We start from the raw sequence: 19,009 nt of genomic DNA on the forward strand, positions 1-19,009 counted from the left end.
TTAGTTTTTTTGTACTGTTAATTTTACTGGTATCAATTTACAAGAATAAATCCAGTAGATAGACTCTGTAGAAAAGACTACTGTAGTCCTCCTAGGGCCCAGAGATAAAATATACTGAACAAAAATATAAACGCAACATGTAAAGTGATATAAAATATCCCAGAAATGTTCCATACGCACAAGTTTATTTCTCTCCAATTTTGGCCACAAAATTGTTTACATCCCTTTTTTAGTGAGTTTTTCTACTCTGCCGAGATAATCCATCCACCTGACAGGTGTGGCATTTCAGGAATCTGATTAAACAGCATGATCATTACACAGGTGCACCCTGTGCTGAGGAAAATAAAAGGCCACTCTAAAATGTGCCGGTTTGTCACACAACACAATGCCACAGATGTCTTAAGTTTTGAAGGAGTGTGCAATTGGCATGCTGACTGCAGGAATGTCCACCAGAGCTGTTGTCAGATCATTTTATGTTCATTTATCTATCATAACCCACCTCTAACGTTGTTTTAGAGAATTTGGCAGTATGTCCAACCGACCTCACAACCGCGTACCACGTATAACCACGCCAGCCCAGGACCTCCACGTCCAGCTTCCTCACCTGCGGGATTGTCTGAGACCGGCCACCCTGACATTTGATGAAACTGAGGAGTATTTCAGTCTGTAACAATTCCCTTTAGTAGGGAAAAACCCATTCTGATTGGCTGGGCCTGGCTCCCAAGTAGGTGGGCCTATGCTCTCCCAGTCCCACCCATGGCTGTGCCCCTGCCCAGTCATGAGAAATCCATAGAGAGGGGACCTAATTAATTTAATTTGACTGATTTCCTTATATGAACTGTAACTAAGTCAAATTGTTGAATGTTGCATTTATACTTTAGGTTCGGTATACATCCTTAGTTCAACTTCAATATCCTTATTTTAGCTCAACACTATCTCCACCTCAACCCTTTGTTCCGCTTCATAACTTTTCTTACCATCTCACCGCAACCTCTTTCATTATTTAATATAGACCTTCAAAGTCGCGCATTAAGATATGACTTCAAAGTCGCGCATTGTGTAGCCTAGGCTATGTGTGCATTCCAAAATGGCACCCTGTTCCCTATATAGTGCACTACTTTTAACCAGAGCCAGGGCCCTGGTCAAATGTAATGCACTATATTTGGAATAGAGTGCCATTTGGGACGGAACCATCGGCAACCTCCGCTCTCTATTCGCTGTTGCCATGGCGTCAACAGTTGCGTAAGCTACAGGTGTTGGTACTTTTCTCTTTCTCTCCGCTCTTCCTCTCCTTCTGGATATTTCTGGAGACGAAGAGTAAGAAAGACGCCCCCTTGACGTTTCATAAGTTTCCAAAGCCGTCAGTAATTCCACAGAAGGGTATATGATTATTGTTCATTGTCTTCCTCAGTAGTAAGTTGTACTTGAATGTGATGAGTGATGTCTGTTAAGTAGCAAGTAGTTATTTTCCGGTGTATTGTCATAGTTGATCAATGACATAGTTTGCAATTAGAGGCATTTGCGTTTGATTGTTTTTCTGTTTTTCTGGCATTTGCATTTGATTGTCACTCTGGTTGCTCTGTTTTGGCTGCCAGCTAACAGTAATTTTCAGGTAAAAATACAGAGAACTAGGTGCAACAACAAAAAAATATATATTTGCGGGTATGTTGACATCGACTGTAGGGGAAAAGTCGTCTGGAGGAGTGAGTGCATTCATTTTCTCTAAGTTAGCTTCACCTAATGAACCTCTCCCCGGCTGTAAACATACATTACTTCCGATGTTTGTTCCACAAATGTCAGCGAGTGTCAGAGAAATGTCAGCGAGGGCACACTTTATACTGCTGTACGTGTGTGTGTGTGTGTGTGTGTGTGTGTGTGTGTGTGTGTGTGTGTGTGTGTGTGTGTGTGTGTGTGTGCGCAGTCTGTCTGAACTCATCCTCACTGCAAAGGACACTTGGTTTTTTGGTTTCGTTCCAGGCGTTTGTAAAGGCCTACAGGTATGTTTGGCAGTGTTGAAAGAGCCACTCCATTAGGCTTCTTACAATTAAGATTATAAAATGTGTTTCTTGTTCACTTGATAATATTAGAAATATTCTTAATTTAGGCTAGTAATTGCACCAGCCAGAGGCACTGGACCCCCCCACATGCCCCAGCTGCCAACATTGAACTGGAGTGTTGTTTAGCTTCACGTCCCCATGGCAATGGCAGCCCCCCTCCCTCCTCCGCCCCCCTCCATCCTTCTGCTGTGGACTCTATCGACCCCAAATAATCCCAGTGAGTCAGATACCCTACTGACAATAGTATAGTCTATAGAAGGAGGCCTCTACACAAGCATATATCAGCGTTTAGACTCTTCCTCAGTGTGTGTGTGTGTGTGTGTGTGTGTGTGTGTGTGTGTGTGTGTGTGTGCGTGTGCGCACGGCCACGCCCACATGAGTGCATCGCGTGGTAGGACTCATCAAAGTTCTAGGTAGCTTTTTATAACCAATTAGGCTACGTGATCTTCAGTGGATAATTATATAAATTAAACGCTTTTATTAGTTTGTCACATCTGAACTTACAGACATAATGTGCAGTAATTTGCTAGTAGAACCGATTTGAATTTAAATGTGAGTGGTACTTCTCGCCTCAGATATATACTCCTAAGGGTTTTTTCAATGGTGATCATTGGAATTCCACTTAGTTCCGTACTTCTCACCTCAGCCAAACTGCTGTATTTTTCAGACAGAACTCTCTCTTCTCTCTCTCTCTCTCTCTCTCTCTCTCTCTCTCTCTCTCTCTCTCTCTCTCTCTCTCTCTCTATATATATATATATATATATATATATATATATGATATTTCCAAACGGATCCTTGCCTGTGTTTCCGCCTTTTAATCAGAGACACCTGCATATATTAGCCATTCTCTTGAAAGCCACTGCTCAAGCTTTGTACCCACATGTGTCTTTAGTCATCAGAATCCCACTTGCTCGCTCTCGTTCCCTGCCGAATGGAATGGTAGAGACTGAGAGACAAATCTAGGCCAACGCACTCTTCTGAATGACAATCAGGTTTTGAAGGCAGGAGGCAAAACAGTGCGAGGTGTCCCTGAATCACATTCAAGCCTTAATAAAACACTTCAACACAAGAGTTTCAACATCAGAGTTTCAGACTCTTGCATTCTAGTTAACATGGAAGTGTCTTTAATGTGAATCTTTGAACTGCTGAGGGTGGCGATCACAGGAGGTTGGTGGCACCTTAATTGGGGAGAATGGGCTCATGGCTCCGTTCCAGACGTTATTATGAGCTGTCCTCCCCTCAGAAGCCTCCACTGGTGGACATGTGAGTGGTGTAGTAACCTTTTAAACCAATCAGTGGGCTTTTGCCAGATTTCTTTTCGGGAATACATTTTTCCCCCACTAAAGTAGTGCACCGGCCCTTTACTTGAATGAGCAGACTGACATAGACTTCCATTGTGTGGGCAACAATTGATATTCAGCGTCTTGCTTTGTCAGGAAAAGGGTAGTTGTATAATTAACAACCGTTGGGATTGTAAGAGTTGTTGCCCTCTCATTCTAATGGCATCCAAAAATAACAAAACCCTGTCCTCAAACATTTACATCAAAAGGTGCAAAGTTAAACGTCAAATTAAATCTATTTTTTTCTTTTTTCTTGATCCAATAACATGGAAAACAACCACTTTTTCGGCAGTATTAATTATTAATACCATCCTTCCAAACCACTCAACGTAAATGTACATTACTGTATTGTACATAAGTTGCTCATCTCGGTTTGTACCTGTCCACTTTCCATCACCGTGAAGAAAAACAATGCACAATATGGTAATTGAGTACATTGAAACGCCAAGTGGCTTGTGGTGTGACGACGTGGCTCAGTTGGCAGAGCACGGTGCTTGCAGTGCTAGGGTTGTGGGTTCAAATCCCATGTGGGGCAATGTATGTGATGTAATAGAGTCTACTCGAATGGAGACGGAATGAATAGACCATTTCAGTTATCACGTAGAAATCAATATCTCAAACTAGAAAACATATGTCAAGCAAGTGTTTAAAAAAAAAATATTCCACAGATATCAGTTTAGCTGTTTTGTACAGATCATTTTCAGCCTCGAGTTGTAAATGCTGGTAAACACAAAAGTATTGCACTGGGTCTGCTAGTCCTGTCTACATCGCAGCACCCCCATCCCAAAACAACTTCCCGCGGCTAAGGCAGAGACTCTCTGGTCCATGCCCAGGATTGCAGATTGGCCGAACCGGGGTTGAGTTGATTTGTGTCTCTTTCAAGTGCGTTTTGAGGCGCTTGCCACACCGTCTCACTTGTCTCCTCTGTCTGCAATTGGTTTATGTCTCTCCCCATCAAAAAGGAAACATTAAGCTCTAAAGCAACTCCACCAAATTCCTCTATTAAGTTTAACACTCTCTAATCCATCCCTCTTTTAAACTACTGTTTATGGTGCATGAAGTGTCACTGCCTAGGACTAGAGGGAGACATAAACGGGGCATTCTTTGAAATATGCCTCGCCACGGAAATAAGCTTATACATTCTCTCTCTCTCTATCAGTTTTGCCTCGAACCAAATGAGTGTGTTTTTACAACTTCTCTCTCTGTTTGTTCCTCCGCCAGAGACCATGACCACCGCTACGTCCCCCATCCTGTTGAAGTGGGACCCCAAGAGTCTGGAGATCCGCACCCTGACTGTGGAGCGGCTGCTGGAGCCCCTGGTCACACAGGTAGGGACACACAGCTTTAGCAGAGGCTTTAGCTCACCAGGCTAACACAGTCGTTGGGGTAACGGAGGTGATGATGAGTAACCGTGCTGCCTAAACTGTAGCCTGGGCTTCACCTGTCTTGCGGTGGGCCGGAGACCCAGGTTTAAACCCAGCTAGCTGGTCACTTACTCACTGGTTATAGCTAACGACGAGGGCTTTTCTGGTTTTTACTGATAATAAAGTCACTGGTTATAAAATCGAAGCTATACTGGGGGTTGGACCAACCAGTGAGAGACACTTTTGACAGAGGTGGTTCGGCGAACGACGATCATGTGATGAGTAACCTTGCCTGGGCTTTAGCTCGTTGGGCTAACACAGTCTTGTGTTGCGCAGGAGACTTGGGACCAAACCCAGCCGAACTCACACTCGCTGGTTCTAGCTGGTAACGAAGCTGACAACACGCTGGAATGACTAGCGGAGAGACTAGCAGGCAGAGAGATTCCGTATAGAAAAGGGTTCAAAAGATAGTTCTTCTTCCCATAGAGGCATTCCCCAGAAAGTAGGTTACTTATTAACCGCTTCTCTAAGAAAGCTTTGATAAACCTGCAGCTTCATGGCAGGCAGCAGGTAGCAGCATACACACACACACACACACACACACACACACACGGTCCGTATCTGTTTTGAAACTGCTAGACTTACTGTTTAGCCTTGTACTTTCCTCTACAGCCCCGTTACTCTAGCTTCCCCTTGCGAGTTTTGGAAGTGTCGATTCTACTCTTCCCCGTTGTATCAAGCATCATTTCTATTCTCTTTAATCTTCGCTGTTGAGTTTATTTCTGGGTTAGTGACGGATGGTTCTGGCATCACTGGACGAACCAGAACCTGTAGCTTGTTGTGCTGTGTAGCAATTGGTTGCTTGTCAAACGACTCTTTGTTTGTGGTCCTAGTGTCTATGTGTTGGTTGATTTGCTCTGATGATGGCTAGGTCAGTTGAACGTCACTGGCAGTTCATTGGTTAACATTGTATTGCAACCCCACTCCCCTGTCTAACACACACACACACACACACACACACACACACACACACACACACACACACACACACACACACACACACACACACACACAGTCAGTGTTGGTAGTGCTTGGTCAGCAGAACGTGATGTGGCTGAGGGCTGTGCTTCCCACAGGAGCCCCACCCACTGGGAGGCACATGGCAGATACCACACTGATTGGAACAGAGATAATACACTGCTCTGAGCAGTGTGTGTGTGTGTGTGTGTGTGTGTGAGACAGGGAGATAGAGATGAGCATCAGCTTTTGTTTGTCTAGCCTATTTGTGGATGAGAGAGACATTAGTGTGTGTTTATGAACAGTGGGAGTGTCTTGCTCTCTCTGCTGTGTGAGGGAGAAGGCTTCCACCTCTGTCTGTCTGTCTGTCTGTCTGTCTGTCTGTCTGTCTGTCTGTCTGTCTTCCTCTCTCATTCTCACATTCTCTCTCTATCTCTCTCTCTCCTCTGTAAAACTGACTCCTTGTCTCTCCTACACTGCTCCGACTGAGAGTCCAACATTGGAACCCCAGCCTGTGACTTCTCTTGCCTGGTCACCCAGCACTGGAGCTTTAGCATTCTATTCATTTGACTGAAGTTGCCCGGTCAGGCAGCCTGCTGTTTCTCTTTAGTAAGATAGCCTGGGTCATTATACTGCACCTCAACAGTCTAGAATGAAATATGAACATGCTATTGGCTATTACATGGCCACGTAGTTTGCGAAGGCAGCCGGTCTCCAAGGACTGCAGCAGTGGGAATCGCTAAACCACAGCTCGAAGGGAGACAACAGGGAGATTTGATTTGAAATAGATGAGATAGAGGAGGGGATACATTTACTCTAAGGCAAAGCCTGTGTGATTGATTTGGTTCATTTCAGGCACTTATTCCCCCCCCAATATGTTTCCAACTCTTTCGCCCAGTTTTATATTTGCCAGGCATGACATTGTTTTTGAATGAAATGTGACCATTTCTTTGTCACGGCCAGTGACAACTATCCACCAAGCAGTTGTATTATCTGTACCATGCCGTTTCAACGACACGAGGAAAGGGAAACCGAGGGAAAGAGAAGAGGGAGGAGCAAAGGTGAGTAGCGGGGGAAGTAGTAACGGAGGGTAACGGAGAGATGAGAGAATGTTTTTGGCTTGTATTGGCCGTGCAGGTGTCTACACAGACAGTAGATATATCTACGGGTGTACACAGACAGTAGATATATCCAGGTGTCTACACAGACAGATATATCCAGGTGTCTACACAGACAGTAGATATATCCAGGTGTCTACACAGACAGTAGATATATCCAGGTGTCTACACAGACAGATATATCCAGGTGTCTACACAGACAGTAGATATATCCAGGTGTCTACACAGACAGTAGATATATCCAGGTGTGTACACAGACAGATATATCCAGGTGTCTACACAGACAGTAGATATATCCAGGTGTCTACACAGACAGTAGATATATCCAGATGTCTACACAGACAGTGGATATATCCAGATGTCTACACAGACAGTAGATATATCCAGATGTCTACACAGACAGTAGATATATCTACGGGCGTACACAGACAGTAGATATATCTACGGGTGTACACAGACAGTAGATATATCCAGGTGTCTAGACAGACAGTAGATATATCTACGGGTGTACACAGACAGTAGATATATCTACGGGTGTACACAGACAGTAGATATATCTACGGGTGTACACAGACAGTAGATATATCCAGGTGTCTACACAGACAGTAGATATATCTACGGGTGTACACAGACAGTAGATATATCTACGGGTGTACACAGACAGTAGATATATCCAGGTGTCTACACAGACAGTAGATATATCTACGGGTGTACACAACCTATTTTGGGTTGACAGTTTAGTGAGGAAGGCAGATGGATGAACTAGTTTCCATATTTGGGCTAGTTTAAGACAGTTTCCATGTTTGGGATCGTTTAGGGTCGTTACCATAATTGTTTATTAGCCTTCATTACTGTAGTTGTGTCAACAAAGTGATCTGAAATCACACTCAAGGCCTGTGAAGTGAAGTGCTGCCGCCAAAAATTCCAACTTTGAGCTTTTTCCAATGTCACGGTCTCCAACAGAGATCAGTCGTTAGCAATCACTCCAACATAGACTTCTTAAAGCTTTACCAGTGATTCAACTTTAAAACTACTTTGGATTAATCTTTTGACTGAGAGACTGCACGCACTTCACATTTGGTTAACTTCGGCCATCTGCAACTTCGACCTTCAAGAAACTTCAGTGTTGAAATTCAAGTGCCACTCGCCGTGTATTCACACTCCCTGAATACATTTAATAATATTTTCTCTGGGCTTCAATCTCAGACAGGTGAAGTTAAATAAATGACTGAAATCAATGCGTGAATGGATGGACAGTGTTTTTGTGAATGCCATTGACAGGGATGAGTTGGCTCAGCCTGTTTCTAGCTAGCGAGGAGCGCTAGTTTAATCAGAGACAGCTAGTCACACACACACACACACACACGCCAGGCTCATCTCTGTGGGTAACCAAGCGGTGTTGCCACCCGGGAGCACACAGGGATCCAAAGGTTCAGCTCCTCCTTAGCTAGCCGGGGGAAAGGCCAGGGTGAGTCATGCTTGAGCACCGATGCCCTTTTGTCCGCCTCAGCCGCTGTGGAAGGGTCTGTTACCTCTCTGAGGAAGAGAGAGAGAAGTGTGTGTGTGTGTGAGCGTGGGTGTGAGTTCACGACCCTGTCACATCTGATCAGCGACGGTGCGGTTCTGCTTCCTTGCCTCGTCTGTTTCGGGCAAAGTCCTCCGGGTGGCTGAGTCTCTCCAGACTAGGCCCATGACAGCCGTTTTACAGTGTACAGTTTCTAAGCTAACTCAGCCCTACACGGTGTCCAAACAGCAGACCTCGGTTTGAGATTGGATATGAAAGAAAAGTGTCGACTGAGCTATGCTCTGTGCTCTTCTGTCCTCATTTATCAGCATACAGTCTATATTTATCTCTGGTATAAACTGAACCTATACGCCATACCTATTTTCATGCTATCTAACTAGGCCCATCTCATGTCCTAGGCCTCTCGACTATTCTGTCAGGTCTGCAACTCTGTATCAAGATTAAACTGAGGCTGCGTATTGTAGGCCACTGCCCCCATTTTGACTTTTGGAGTGAGGTATAATGAATGTGATTTATGAGGTGGTGTGGTTTATGTGGTGTGGTTTGGCAGAGCAACAAGGTTGTGACTTTGTCTCTGCTTGTTGATGATTGGGAGTGTCCATCTTTGTCCGTAGTAAACGAGTACCTCATTCCCCTCAGCCTGGTCTCTCTCTCTCTCTCTCCTCCTCCATGTCTCTCTCCTCCTCTCTACCTCCCGCTCCATCCAGCATGTTTTCTGTTAGAAGACAAATAAAGGCCAAGTTGTGCTGTTACTCGACAGTGCATGCATGCTCTCTGCGTGTGTGGTACATGGAGTGTGACTAGGCTGTGCGGTGGCATAACCCTCTGCTTAGAGCTGTGCGTTTTTGCGCTTGTGTGCGTGTACGTGCTCGCGTGACATCAAAGGACTTTCATCCAGCCTGTTTCATTAGTCCCTGTCTGTCTGCCCCTGTGCTGACTCTAGCCCCTCGCCTCTGACACGTCCTGTAGGTAATTGGTACGGCCGTGCGATGGCCGAGTTGCTCCTCCTAGTAAACACAGCAAGGGCTCGCAGGCTGATATGAGAAGTGGATGAGGGCTTGGCTTCAATAGGATATATGGACTAATGGAGACCCACACTTATGTGTGCTTGTGTGTGCAAACTGTGCTTTCGAACTCTGGTTGGTGTTTGCATGTAGTTTGCATGTCCGTGTGAGAGCTTCTTTTTGTTGTTGTTGATTTGTGTACCTGCATGTGTAGGCCAATGTGTCCTTATTTCTCCTGAAGCGTGATCTTTTTCTTCGTGAGTGACTTTGTTTCCTGCAGACTCACGTGCAGATGCAGGATCTTAATTTGATCACCCTGTTGCAGGATAGCTTTCCTGCAACTCCCCCCTTTGTAACTTTGGACGTGATTTTCCCTTACAAAAAAAATGCATCAACCCACGTAATATTCCACGTAATAATCCACGTAATAATCCACATAATAATCCACGTAATAATTCACATTTCCTGTTGCTGCAGGATTGTTTTCTTGCTCTAGCAAACTGGCCGAAATGAAGATCCGTAAGGGGAGAAGCATTTCTTATTATTACTCGTTTGAATGAGATATCCATTTACAGGCAGCGGTTGACAAATGTAACCTGCCGATGCAAATTGAGTTGGGCCTAACCCTTAATGAAGGGTTTATTAATCCAGAATTAAATTCATCCTAGACAGTGAGTCAAACGCCGTATAAACAGTGACACACACGTAGGCTATTTATCATTATCATATTATCCTATTGTTGTGAATGAATCCAGAATTATGCAGACAGAGATTGAACCCCATCTAAACAGCTATTCTCATACACACACACATAAGCAATGGCATTATTATATTAGCCTTTATATTAAAGTGTATCAAACACTAACAAAATGTTATTATTATTATTATTATTTAGTCCCTAGGAGGACTAAAGGAAAGTCACAACTAAATGACTACTTTGTGTGTGTGTGTGTGTGATCATTAATTTACCTTTGTCGCCCATTGCCTGAACCTCTCGGCAATTACGATCCATTTGAGTCCCCCTGCATAACCCAAGAGTTTTACGAACATAATGTGAACTATGAATTACGCTGTCACACACAGAAACACAATTCAATTATTCAATTTGATGAATAGAATAATCAGTATATTACTGCTACTACGATGGAATGATTCCTGTTGTTTCTTTTAAAGCTACAATCTGGGATTTGTTTATCGGAAAAACGGCAGCACCGTCACTTGTTTTTGTCACACCCTGATCATTTTCACCTGTCCTTGTGATTGTCTCTACCCCCTCCAGGTGTCGCCCATCTTCCCTCTTATCCCCTGTGTATTCATACCTGTGTTCTCTGTTTGTCCGTTGTCATTTCGTCTTGTTTGTCAAGTCAACCAGTGTTTTGTCTCAGCTCCTGCATTTCCCCAGTCTCTCTTTTTCTCGCCCTCCTGGTTTTGACCCTTGCCTGTCCTGACTCTGAGCATGCCTGCCTGACCACTCTGCCAGCCCCTGAGCTTGCCTGCCGTCCGGTACCGTTTCCCCACCTCCGGTTTACTGACCCCTGCCTGCCTTGACCTGCCTATCGCCTGCCCCTGTTGGAACATTAAACCATTGTCAATTCGACGTGTCTGCATCTGGGTCTTACCTTGACTCCTGATAGTTTTGGTATAAAGTGGAGTGATGGGGCTAGGGAAATGTAACCCCTCTCTAATTCATAGGCAGCGTTCTACAATGTAAAAAGAAATCTAGTTGTTTCAGCTAATTATTATTAAGTAACTGGTTACACCGACTTTTTTAGTTTACTCAACTTTTCAGTCCAAGTGTTACCTGGAAAAAAACAATGTAGGCCCAAACATGGCTCCAACTTTAGAAAACATATGCAAAAATGCAGTTCACTTAAAATGAAGTGTTTTGCTGAAATTGTCTCAAATGTTCATTCGTATGAATGAACTAAATACAAATAGTTGGCGCCAATGATTATTTGGGCGTCTTACCTAAAGAAAAATGGCTGAGGAACTAGTTACACAGACACACACACACTGCCTTTAACATACAATGTTTTCAACGAATTACAAAAGCCTTTGCTGTAGATTGTTGGGGTAACTTTCTTGGGTAGGGTAGGCTGCAGCCCTCCCAAGGCTATGATGCTACCTTTAAAAGGGCCCGATGATGTGACATACTGACCCCACTGTCCAATTTATTTATAGTCTCTCTCTCTCTCTCTCTCTCTCTCTCTCTCTCTCTCTCTCACACACACACAGACACACACACAGAGACACACACACACACACACACACACAGACACACACTGCCTTTAACATACAATGTTTTCAACGAATTACAAAAGCCTTTGCTGTAGATTGTTGGGGTAACTTTCTTGGGTAGGGTAGGCTGCAGCCCTCCCAAGGCTATGATGCTACCTTTAAAAGGGCCCGATGATGTGACATACTGACCCCACTGTCCAATTTATTTATAGTCTCTCTCTCTCGCTCTCTCTCACACACACCACCACACACACACCACACACACACACACACACACACACACACACACACAGACACACACACACACACACACACACACACACACACACACACACAGTCACACTCATACACGTGTGTCAAATATGTAGGTTTAAAACATTGTATGTTACAAGCACTGGGTGTGTGTGCAACTAGTTCCACATACTTTTTTAGTTAGTTGAATGGACATATGAGACAATTTAAGCGAACACATAATGTTAAGTCGACTGCATTTCTGCCTACTTTTTTTCTCAAGTTGGTTGCTAAATTTGGGCCAACACGTTTATTTTTGTTCCAGTAGCACTTGAACCCGAAAAGTTGAGTTAAAACCCAGTTACTTGATAGTAATTAGTTCAAACAACCAGATTTGTTATACAGTGTAGATGCAAAGACACACAGTCCCTGACATCCACTTAATAGTTTAGAATATGTTTCCCAGATTCCAGATTGTAGCTTTAATGAGAGCAACTTGAACATGCAGCAATACTGAACGCTCTCTGTGTTATTTGAGCCAGGCTCGTTATTTTCTATCATCTGTGATCATGGGTGAACGTGTGAATCCTCAGACATGATGCCCAAAGATTTGGCGAGATTGTGTGTGAGTGTGTGTGTGTGTGTGTAGTGGGAGTTCCCCCGCAAGTCTTTGTTGTTGGGCAGGCAAGCATCAGGTGTCTCTGACTGGAAATTATAATTATCTCAGTTAGTACACACTCTCCATGTAAGAGGGAGGGAGGGTAGAGAGGGAGAGGGAGGGAGGGTAGAGAGGGAGATACGGGGAGGGTGAGAGGTGGAGCGAGGGAGAAAGGGTGAGAGGGAGACTCTTGGGAAAGAGAGGGAGAGAGAGAAGAGAGGGAGAGAGAAGGTAGAAGAGAGGGCTTGTATTAAGAAAGAGTCCGTACTGTATTAGTTTAAACTCATTAGCCCCTGGTGGGCCTTCAGATCCTAGAGATACAAAACAATCATGTTCTATTCCATTCTGTGCGTCGAACTTCTCACACACAGCAACACAGGTCAGTACTGGGCCACTCTGGTCCTAATTGGTAGTGACTGTGGGATATATCCCAAATGGCACCCTATTCCCTATATAGTGCACTATTTTGACCAGGGCCTACAGTAGTGCAATAGGGTGCCATTTGGGACAGAGAACTAGAGAATGGAATCGTGAAGTTTTTTTTGACAGAACCTGATAGGTCTAGATGTGCTAGCTAGCCTACTTTATGGCGTTCTCCTCCAACCTACAGTGCCTTTGACATACCCCTTGTTCTACATACCCCTTTGACTTATTCCACATTATGTTGTTTTCCAGCCTGAATTCAAAATGGCTTAAATCAGTGTTTTTTTTCTCACCCATCTACGCACAATGCCCCATGATGACAAAATGAAAATGTGTTTTTAGAAATTGTTGCAAATTTATTGAAATTAAGTACAGGAATATCTATTTGACACAAGTATTCACATCCCTGAGTCAATGCATGTTAGAATCACCTTTGGCAGCGTGAGTCATCTGGGTAAGTCTCTAAGAGCTTTACACACCTGGATTGTACAATATTAGCCCATTTGTCTTTAATAAATTCTTCACGCTCTGTCAAGTTGGTTGTTGATCATTGCTGGACAGCCATTTTCAAGTCTTTCCATAGATTTCAAGACGATTTATGTCAACACTGTAACTCGGCCACTTAGGAACATTCAGTGTCGTCTTGGTAAGAAAGTCCAGTGTATATTTGGTCTTGTGTTTTAGGTTATTGTCCTGCTGAAAGGTGAATTAATCTCCCAGTGGCTGTTGGAAAGCAGACTGAACCAGGTTTTCCTGTAGGATTCTGCCTGTTCTTAGCTCATTTCTGTTTATTTTTATCAACAACAACAAAAAACCTCCCTAGTCTGATGACAAGCATACCCAGTACATGATGCAGCCACAACCATACTTGAAAATATGAAGAGTGGTACTCAGTGATGTGTTGTGTCATTTAGGTTAGTATTGTGGAGTAACTACAATGTTGTTGATCCATCCTCAGTTTTCTCCTGTCACAGCCATTAAACTGTAACTGTTTTAAAGTCACCATTGGCCTCATGGTGAGCGGTTTCCTTCCTCTCCGGCAACTGAGTTAGAAAGGACACCTGTATTTTTGCAGTGTCTGTGTGTATTGATACACCATCCAAAGTGTAATTAATAACTTCACCATGCTAAAATGGATATTCAATGTCTGTTTTTTTACTCATCTACCAGTAGTCGCCCTTCTTTGTGAGGCATTATACAACATCCCTGGTCTTTGTGGTTGAATCTGTGTCTAAAGTTCACTGCTCGACTGAGGGACCTTACAGATAAATTGTTTGTGTGGGGTACAGAGGTGAGGTAGTCATTAAAAAAATCATGTATGACGATATTATTGCACACAGAGTGAGTCCATGAGACGAATTATGTGACTTGTTAAGCATATTTGTACTCCTGAACTTATTTAGGAGTGCCATAACTAAGGGGTTGAATACTTATTTATTCAAGACATTTCACCTTTTTGTTTTTGATTAATTTGTACAAATGTCTAAAAGCGTAAATCCAAAAACAACAAATTGTGGCAAAAATCAAGGGGTGTGAATACTTTCTGAAGGCACTTAGATCGCTCTTGGTTCATTTGTAGCTGTACTGTGTACAGAGACATTGCCATCCCTGGTTCATCGTGAGCGCTAGCCGATGGCCTGAGTCCCAAATGGCACCCTATTCCCTACATAGTGCACTCCTTTTGAACAGAGCCCTATATGGAAACAGGGTGTCATTTGAGAGCAAACCGAGGCGATTGATACAGCATGAAGACAGCATTTGCTGCTGTTCTGCTGTATCAATGTCTCTCTCTGCCTCGCAAACGGAGGCACGGTTTGCCTTTGCGAACCCGAGCTTGGAGGAATCAGCACAATCGGCAAGCTACTTTATCTTGCCCGGTATGAGTGCGGGGAGAACTGCTTTCGGGATATGAACGGGGACGCGCTAGATTTTTTTGCCTTGTCAATTTGGATGATTTAGTGTTGCTCTCAGCCGGGGAATATAAAAGCCTCGCCTCCAGAGACTCCCAGAGAGCCTGCTAGCTATACCACCTGACAGTGCAGGAGATAGCAGGCCCATGTATTATACAGCAGCCTTCCCTGTTAGCTAGCTAGCACCGCCGCCTGCTGCTGATGGAATAGTACAGTGCATTTGTCCCAACTGGAACTCTATTCCCTATGTAGTGCACTACCTTTTACCAGGGCCCATAGGGGAATACCATAGGGCTCTGGTCAAAAGAAGTGCGCTAAATGGGGAATAGGGTTCCTTTTGGGACGCACCCCAACACTGACACTCCTACTGGGTAGCTCACGATGAGCCTGTCCGACCGGGAAGTCAGCTCAGCTGCCATGGAAGTGTGTAAACATCTGGACTGAGCGAGACTGAAGGGAAATAAAGAGAGAGACTGCAGAGAAGAGGGAGGAAAACACAGGCATCTTAACCTCTGCATGCCACGAGACGACACTAGAGGGATTATGACCTGCTCTTTTAAACAGGAGCCTGAACGTGGACATGAAGTAGCCTACAGAGTACAGGCTGAGCCAGCACTCTAATAACATTGTAATCCTCTTTATACAATCATATTTGTCTTTATTGTAATAATCATCTATAGTCATATTCCCTTAGGTCTCTAAACCATGTAATAATTAGGATGTAATAATAATATATCATTGTGGGCTCTATGCGCTAAGAGGTCAGCGGCCTGAGTGGACCTCGTCTGTCTGGAGAGGGCTTGACTGATTAGCAGAGACAAGGCCAGGACCTCTGGGTAACGGTCAACAGTCCAACCTCTGGACGCTGGAGAGACTCGGTGAACCTTTTTGGGGTAGGTCAGTACAGTAGAGAAGGGAGGGAGGGGTAGGCAGAGAGGGAACGAGGGAGCAAGAGAGGGATGGAGAGAGGGAATGAGGGAGCAAGGGAGGGATGGAGAGAGGCGGACAGGCTCAGACGTACAGATAGCCAGGCCAGGTGGTCATTGTAAATAAGAATTTTAACTTCCCGGTAAAATAAAGGGTCAATTAAATAGGCCTAAATAAATAAATAAATAGCCCCAATTGCCAGCACCTATCCAGTCCATTTGGAATCCTAGGATATCTGATACTGGCTAGATTATCCAGCTCCACACCGTGGCTGATATTGCTTCCACACCGTGGCTGATATGGCTTCCACACCGTGGCTGATATGGCTTCCACACCGTGGCTGATATGGCTTCCACACCGTGGCTGATATGGCTTCCACACCGTGGCTGATATGGCTTCCACACCGTGGCTGATATGGCTTCCACACCGTGGCTGATATGGCTTCCACACCGTGGCTGATATGGCTTCCACACCGTGGCTGATATGGCTTCCACATGCATGTTATCAGGCTCTAGCGTTCAAGGCCGTGCTAAAGCGGTCTGGAAGACAAAGCAGAGAATCCACTGTCACCGAACTCCTTTTATCCAGTCACCTTACAAATGAGTGGAGTGGACAAGTGTGTCAAATGAAGAGTCCCGGTAACACCTCTTAAGTACACAGGACATCTCCGAGGCATTTGACAACCCTCAGACTGGAGGGGATTATGTGTGTGTGTGTGTGTGCTAGCCACTATCACGGTCACACACTGAAGTGTTCAGGTCAGGCCTGCCTGTTTGCCTTCACACATCGTAAACCCGAGCCAGGACCCAGACGGACAGACAAGGAGTTGACTGCCTGATCATGACAATGACAGTGTCTGCTGCCTGGCCCCCAGCCCCAGCACAGGAGACACAGCCACTGCATCAATGGAAAATCTTAACGGATTGCTATATTATAACATACTCTACCCAAGAAAGTTAATCTACAGCAATTTTTTTCAAGGCTTTGGAATCCGGTCCTGTGGTTTGAATCCTCATCAACATTACCGTACCTCTGCAGTAGCACAAGGCCAAGTTTTCAACATGCTCTTAGTGCAGAAAGAGGTAATAAAACGTAGAATAAGAGAAACTAAAGTTCAGCCATTACGGCTCGGTGTTCTCTCTTGCGTCGCTCTAATCTGGGGGAACCACAGCGTTAGCACTTTGGCCATCGGGGACAGTAATTAAAAGCGCACCGGACCATCTGTTAATGTCCCATTCTTTTCCCCTTATGCCCTCTGTGTGTGTGTGTGTGTGTGTGTGTGTGTGTGTGTGTGTGTGTGTGTGTGCGTGTGTGTGTGCGTGCGTGCGTGCGTGCGTTTGAAACGCAGAGGGACACCGATACAGGGGGCTGAGACGGTTCTTATAGCAGTAGAAGTGCAGCATATGCAGACATAATTCACATAGATCCCTAGTCAGCCAGAAGACTTTCACTCCTCGCAACAGGCTGCCAAGCTGCATTCCGCCGGTCACCAGTTGTACCAAAACTCCCCATAGAAATCCCTTTTGAGTTGCACAAAAATCACAACACGCGGAGGCTGAAATCTTTTCTGTGTTAGCGGACCTTGGCTGTTTTAGCTGGGCTGTAGCCGTCCCCCGTTGTGGCTCCTTGGGGAAGGCAAGTCTTTGTCCCCGGTCCCCTGTGGAGGCTAGAGGAGGGACTGCTGTGCTGTACTTTACACATGAGTGACTTGGCCCCATTGATGGTGAATTCAGTCTTTCTCAGAGGCATAGTGAGCGGCCGCTGCCTCTGTTTTCGGCCCCTCCAGTCTGCTGCTGTAGTCTGTGGTCCTTTACTTCAGAGCCACATGAGCTGAACCCGTAGAGATTGGCTGAAGAGTCCTTTTCCTTTCTGGTGTGGCGTGGCGTAAATGCATGAACACGAACCAGTGGTGGCTGGTTGTGCTTTAATCTGAGGACGGCTCACATCGTAAAGGCTAGAATGGAATAAAATGGAACCGTGGTAAATATATCATACCAAGCACTCCATTCCAGGCATTATTAGGGGCTGTCCTTCCCTCATCAGTCTCGTCCTACGCAACTGCAGAATGCAGACTTACTACACACATACGCTATGACACTCACTCATAGACCCATTCATTGATAATAAAGCTAAATGTACACTCTTATTGACTACCAACTCACGATACACTCCACCAGCCTACAGCTAAGAGATGGTCGGTAACATAGAAATATAATGAGTTAACGGGATAGAAACTCTGAATGTGGATTCCTGTTCTAGTAATTCTATTTCTATGGTCTGTAGTAATGTTGTTTAGAGAACTAAAATATTATTTTCAAAGATGAGCTTTATTGATTTTGCAGGGAAAGCCAGTAGGCCGTGTCAAGCAAACTGTGATGTGAGAAGAATACGCTAGCATTACGGTATTGTGTGTGATGAACATATTTAAAACGGAACTGCTGTGCTTTCTGTCAAATTCTTCTTTGTCCGTTCTTTTTCTCTTAACCCCAAGAAAAATTTGGATGAGTCATCCATTTCAGAGATTCCCTAAAACGTACTTCTCACCAATGCCCCCTGTGCTCTGATACCCAGCAAGTCTGCCAATGTGGCTTTTTCTTTCTCTTGAGGGCCCGAGTAAGGCCTCGATCTCCTGTGGTCTCAATCAATGTCAGGAGTTCCACTATTTCAGGCTCTAAGGCGTACATTGATCTGGTGATATCCCTGGTGACATTCATCATGTATTGATTACAGAACTGTTGAATCTGTATTTTCCCTATATCCCACCCCTGTTGAACGGACACAAAACTGGCCTTTTGAGACCTCCACCTCTTCCAGAAAAAACGAAAGCATTTCCTGAAGTGAGCATCACTCACTGTAGTTATAATAAAATGCCAGTATGCACTTTTGGGTTTTACTGTCACACCCTGACCATAGTTTGCTTTGTATGTTTCTATGTTTTGGTTGGTCAGGGTGTGATCTGAGTGGGCATTCTATGTTGGATGTCTTGTTTGTCTATTTCTATGTCTGGCCTGATATGGTTCTCAATCAGAGGCAGGTGTTAGTCATTGTCTCTGATTGGGAACCATATTTAGGTAGCCTGGGTTTCACTGTATGTTTGTGGGTGATTGTTCCTGTCTCTGTGTTTGCACCAGATAGGACTGTTTTAGGTTTTTGCACGTTTGTTGCTTTGTTAGTTTATTCGTGTACAGTTTCTTTAT

At 44.5% G+C, this 19,009-nt stretch overlaps 1 protein-coding gene across 2 annotated transcripts in view; it reads left to right on the plus strand.

Annotated features, from left to right (window-relative positions):
- Positions 1 to 19,009, plus strand: part of LOC112261424 (catenin alpha-2) — a 700,693-nt gene that overhangs the window by 35,428 nt on the left and 646,256 nt on the right. For both annotated transcript variants that reach the window (XM_042329775.1, XM_042329776.1), the window contains exon 2: positions 4,619 to 4,725. In XM_042329775.1, coding sequence (XP_042185709.1) covers positions 4,624 to 4,725 — 102 coding nt within the window. In that variant the 5' untranslated portion in view covers positions 4,619 to 4,623. The remainder of the gene's footprint in view (positions 1 to 4,618; positions 4,726 to 19,009) is intronic.

This window comes from Oncorhynchus tshawytscha, linkage group LG11 (assembly GCF_018296145.1).
Source record: "Oncorhynchus tshawytscha isolate Ot180627B linkage group LG11, Otsh_v2.0, whole genome shotgun sequence".
Taxonomy (NCBI): domain Eukaryota; kingdom Metazoa; phylum Chordata; class Actinopteri; order Salmoniformes; family Salmonidae; genus Oncorhynchus; species Oncorhynchus tshawytscha.